At 31.9% G+C, this 6,000-nt stretch overlaps 1 protein-coding gene across 1 annotated transcript; it reads right to left on the bottom strand.

Annotated features, from left to right (window-relative positions):
- Positions 1-592: 592 nt before the first annotated feature.
- On the bottom strand, positions 593-2,484 carry LOC107932152 (ammonium transporter 1 member 1). The gene has a single exon (XM_016864101.2). The coding sequence runs from the start codon at positions 2,430-2,432 to the stop codon at positions 813-815; it is 1,620 nt and encodes a 539-aa protein (XP_016719590.2). The 5' UTR covers positions 2,433-2,484; the 3' UTR covers positions 593-812.
- Positions 2,485-6,000: the final 3,516 nt, after the last annotated feature.

Raw genomic sequence — 6,000 nt, 5'->3', positions numbered from 1 at the left:
AGAAAACAAAAATCCTTGACTTTATGCCCAAACTAAATTGTGTTCCAGTTGTTTGTCTCTCTGCCAATGTGAAACAGCAACTAGCTTCACCATGAATTGATAGGATAACGAGTGGTCTTCAATGTATTCACTAATATATATTTTTGTATCATAATTTTATTTAAAAGTTAAATAAAAATTTGTTTTTTAGGGTTTTTGGGTTTTGTAAGATGTAAATTAGGAAATAAATGAAATTAATTAGCCCTAATTATGAAGGGACTGCTTAGTTTTCTCATCCATAGATTTCCAATCCAATTTTTTCCCATGTGATTAGAAAAAATAAAGAAAAGAAGCAAACAAAGAAAAGGTGATTGAAAAAGGGTCCACTTGCTCCAAGATTCTAGGTCAATGTTATCACAATTAACAAGATTGCTTAGGTTTGAATGCGATAAATATTGTATCAAATATAATAATAATTTATAATAAAATTAAGATAAGTTCAAAAATAAAAATTTTTTATCACATGAATCCTATGAAAATTCAGTGAAATCACATTTTTTTTCCACTGAAGATAAAAAAAGTGTTTTGAAAAGTAAAAACAAAAAGAAGGTTCTTCACCACCAAAGCTAACATCAATATTCCAATTAAGAACAAGTCCCATTTTTCAAGCTTACATAGAAAAATAACATGAAACTCACCCACCCACCTACCTACCAAGGAAGATTAATTATCTCACACAAATCTCAAGGAATTCATATACATATATAAAAAGATAATCTACCCAATATGATAAAATATTCTTAACAATTTTGGATTTGATAAAAAAACAAAATTTAGACTGAAGGAGGAGTTGGGAAGCTTTCAATTTTCCTCATTTGGATGCCATTTTTTTGGGATTCATCTTCATCATGATAAACATAAGCAAGTCCACCATGCCTGGTTAAGTCCATGCCAGCCATTTCATCTTCGACTGAGATTCTTAAAAGCCCGAATTTGTGAAGGAAATAGAACAGGGTTCCCATTGTGGCACTCACCCACCCGACGATAACCAGAATCTGGATGATCTGCGCCGCGAACAGCTTCCCTCCGCCGCCCATGAACAGCCCGTACTTGGCTGGCCTGTCGGGGTAAACTTGTTTCACGAGCTTTTCAGACGCGAACAAACCTGTGAAAAGGACACCCCAAGCGCCGCATCCACCGTGCAATTGGGCAGCCTCCAAGGGGTCGTCGTACTTGACTTTCTCGGCTAGTTTGTTGCATCCGATTAAGACTAGAGCAGCGACGAAGCCGCAGATGATAGCGGCCCATGGTTCAACCACCGAGCAGCCTGATGTGATGGCGGCGAAACCACCGAGTAAGCCGTTGCAAACATCGGTGACGTTCCAATGGCCAGTCAAAATCCTTTTACCAAAAAGGGTAGTCAACGCCGCTGTACATCCGGCTAAAGTGGTGGTCACCGCCGTTCTTCCCACCGCACTCCACTGACCATAATAGTTACCGGAAGTGTAAAAACTCGAGATTTTGTTAAACGAACCGGGGTTGAATCCATACCAACCGAACCAAAGCATGAAAGTACCAAGAACAACAAGCGTCGCACTATGACCACGCAAAGCCACCGATCTACCCGAATGATCAAACCTTCCGATTCTTGGTCCTTCAATAAGCGCACCCCATAAACCGGCGACACCACCGACGATATGAACAACACCAGAGCCGGCGAAATCAATAACACCGGAGCCAAAAAGGAAATCATCTGTTCTTAAAGCACTAGCCCAACCATCAGCCGCCCAAAACCAATGCGAAACAACGGGGTAAACAAATCCAGTCAAGAAAGACGAGTAAATAAGATAAGCAACGAATTGGGTTCTTTCTGCAATGGAGCCACTGGTAATACCAGCAGCTGCAATAGCAAAAGCCCATTGATATAGGAAATTGCTATAATCAAACAAAGAAGAAGGGATGGATTCTAAAGCAAAGTTATGGCGGCCGATGAAGCCATTGGAAGGGGACCCAAAGGCAAAGGCGAACCCAAAAAGGTAATAAAAAAGACCACCGGTGGCAGCGTCGAGGACGTTGGTTAACATGATGTTCATGGTGTTTTTGGCTCGGACTGAGCCAGCACAGAGCATAGCAAAGCCGAGTTGCATGGAGAAGACGAGGTAGGCTGAGAAGAGAAGGTAAGTGTTGTCGACGGCATAAGAAGCATCACTGAACTTGCCGCATATGTAGTCGGCGGCGCCGGTGCCGTTGACGCCGAGGAGCGGAGCTAAGTCCTGTGAACAAGTAGACATTGGCCTAGGTTGAAAGAAGGAAGATGAGCGGAAATGAGAGGGAAAGAGAGTTATAGGCAGAGCATGGAATAGTGGTTGATGTTTATATAGAAAGACTTTGTGCAAAAGTAAGACTTTTCCATTCACATTTTGTGTGCTTTTATATAAATAATATGTATACATATGGAATATTCTTCCTTTTCCTCTTTTATTGAAAATTTTGTTTGCATTTGTGTAAAATTGGTAAATTTTATTATAATACATGATTGAATAAATCTTCATAAATATATTTCGAGATGGAATAAAAAAAATTATTTCATTGTTGGTGGAAATTTTAATAATTTTGAAATAAAAATGTAATTAACATTTAATTATTTATGTTAATTAAAACTTTGTATAATAGTATTTTAGGAAAAATTCTAGACATAGTGTCCTTAAATTGTGAAATTGCTACCTAGCTACTAATTTTGTTTATTCGTTAATTTTGATTTTGGGTTTTCATTTTAAGGTTTAATATGTAATCTGATAATTAAGTTCGATTGATATTTTTTTTTGTCTAATGTGATATTTATATTTAACAAAAATTATATGTTTTACTAGGGTAACATTGTTTTTAGAGTTGATTTAATGAAAATTTATAGTTAACTATTAATATTCGTAATTAACTTTCATCCAATTAAAAACTAAAAATATATACTTTTTAAAATATTTATGTGCATTTAAATATGCTGTTTAAAATATTTTATTAATTATGTTTAAATATATATATTTTAATTTTTTGCGTTAATTATGCGTAAAGATATTATATTATATCATTACTTTATTAAATAATTCTTCATTGAATTTTTCTATTTTTTGAAATTTCATTGGCAAAATTGGTCCACACATATAAGAAAATTTTCATTTCATTAGAACAAAATTGGGAGTTTTGTTATTACATGTATTATATTCATTGATTAATGGTGACTTGTATGAATTTATAAAGAAGTTGAGAATAAATTAAATATACTTTATTATCAATAATATTAGACCATGTTATATCCCAGGGCTAAAGTAAAAAAAATAGCATTTTACCTATATGAAAAAAAAATCAATTTTAAGAGACCAAAGTCATGTACCCATCCTCCATCAATGCATAGGATAGGATGTAAATGAAAGAAAAACATAATATTAGAAATATATCTATAAATTATTATCTATTTTGGTTGGATCCTTAACCATTTCATTTTTAGTTGTTTTGTTTAAACATATAAAATTAGTAAAAGAACAAATACGTCATTATATCAATATTCATCAACTCATTCAAGCAATACCAAATCAAAATACCTATCAAAATTATTACAACCACAACAAATCAAATATATGTAAGCTAGACATACTAGCATAACAACTGTACCTCATTCTCATACCCTTTGCAAATTGGTTCTTTGCACAAAATATCAATCATAACATTTACATAAGCCAAACATTAACCAAAATAGCACAAGAGCCTATATATGCCATATAATCCAAATTTAACGTTTCAAAAACTACCGAGATAAATTGGATAGTGTGACTTGAGTGCTGAACCGATCGTCCAACCTTCCAAAAATCTACAATGACATTAAACAACACAAGTAAGCTTAATGGAGCTTAGTAAGTTCAACGAGATAAACAAAAATCTTACCGAACTAACTATAATAAATCAAATAATAATAAAAAATCATCCACGACAACTCCCTGTCATTCATAACCTCAATCGATAAATACATCCGTATTCAAATCAATACAAATATAAATAACATGTATCTTTCAAATTTATTAAATAAATCACCTTACCAAGATTTTTCCATTCGAAGAACGACTTACGGATAAGAGTACATCGTCAACAGAAGCTCATAAGAGCTGGTCCTCCTGAATACGCCAACAGAAGCTCGAAAGGTGAACAAAAACTCATAAGAGCTGAATAGAAGCTCGTAAGAGCTGAACAGGAGCTTGTAAGAGTTGATCCACCCAATTACGCCAAATAGAAAGTAAAATACGAGAGCTCGCAACAAATGCTGAACCCCAGTTTACTTGAGTAAAATGCCGATATCTCCTTCCAATACCAGCTCCACTCCAAACCCCTATCATACACCAAATCACGAATGTACTCAAATCTCGCGTTCAATTCAAACCGAATATCCAATTCAATATTATAATTCAAACAATAATTCATTTCCAAAAATAGAATATATACATAATAAAAATCATAAATTTATACAACTGTTAAATTTTAACCATACGAACTTACCTGGACTGAATTGTAGTAATTGCAGAAGTTCAGGAACTATTTCGCTATTTTTCATTTTCCACAAGTATCCACGGGATCTTAATCTAAAATATAAAATTACTCATTTATTAGCATATATTTCATTTCCAATCCATTTTACAATCAATACCCTTTTATTTTTCAAATTTACATAATTACCCTAAACTTTTACAGTTTTTACAATTTAATCCCTTAATTAGTTAATCTATCAAATTAACTAATTTTATCAAATCAATAATCTATCCAAATATTATATGCCCTTATACAGCCCTAATAAACCTAAAATTCACTATCAAACCTAATATTTTTACATTTTTACAATTTAATCCTGAAGTCAATATTTAACAAAAAATCACTTCATAAAATCATCACACAACACAATCAAAGCTCCAAATTCATGTTATTCATAAAAAAAACATCTAATATTTATCAATGACAACTTCTAAAATTTTTAACAGAATTAGAAACGAAGGTACGGATTAGTTGGAACTAGTTGCAACGATCTCAAAACATAAAAATTATTAAAAACAGACAAAATTTGCTTACCAAATCACGAAACCAAAGTTGGCCGAGTATTTTTTCTTCTTTAGGGTTTCAGTGGTGGCTTTTAAAATGAAGAAGATGATAATGAGTTTTTATCATGTTTTTGTTATATTATACATATATAATAATTTACTATTTTACCCTTATAAATATAATCAAACTTTAACAATTTAAAAGCCCACTAACGTCCACCAACCCTTGAATGGTCTAATTACCATTTAAGTCCCTTTTTCTTATTCAATAAACCATTGAACCACTCAAATTAAATAGTGACTAAATTTTACATCTTTTACGATTTAGTCATTTTTAATTAATTAACTATCGACACGTTAAAATTTTTCAATGAAACTTTAATACCACCTTAATGACACTCCGTAAATATTTATAAAAATATTTATGGCTCGGTTTATAGAAACGAGGTCTTGATATGTCATTTTCTAAAACCACTTGACATTACGGTCTTACCACTTGGATATAATAAATCGTTATAAAACATAAATTACCAAATCAAAAACCTTTTTAAAACCATATTTGGCTCGTAAATATTAAATAACATTTGCGAACTTACTCACCGGATTTGTGGTCTCGAAACCACTGTTTTCGACACCACTGAAAAATCAGATTGTTACAAAAACAATATAAAATATAAAAATATACTAATTTTTTTAAAAGAGATTAGATATTTTAATATTTTTAAAATTTTATAAATTATATTGATTAGAGCTTGAATATTGGATTATTGTCTCTTGGAAGGATACTACCTAGGTAATTGTTTTATAACTCTATCAATTCAAATTTATAATTGATAGATCCTTTTAGGTGATAAATTTGAATAATTTTTTTTCAAATGATTTAAATAGTTAAAAATAATGTTATTTCAATTAAATAATAATTTAAATAATATTTCTAACTATTTCA

Source organism: Gossypium hirsutum, chromosome D02, assembly GCF_007990345.1.
Source record: "Gossypium hirsutum isolate 1008001.06 chromosome D02, Gossypium_hirsutum_v2.1, whole genome shotgun sequence".
In the NCBI taxonomy this organism is placed as follows: Eukaryota; Viridiplantae; Streptophyta; class Magnoliopsida; order Malvales; family Malvaceae; genus Gossypium; species Gossypium hirsutum.
The sequence above is the reverse complement of the archived record's forward strand: the minus strand, read 5'-3'. Positions and strand labels throughout refer to the sequence as shown.

Coding starts and splice junctions, on each gene's coding strand:
- LOC107932152 (XM_016864101.2), bottom strand. CDS start 2,432: ATGTATACATATTATTTATATAAAAGCACACAAAATGTGAATGGAAAA.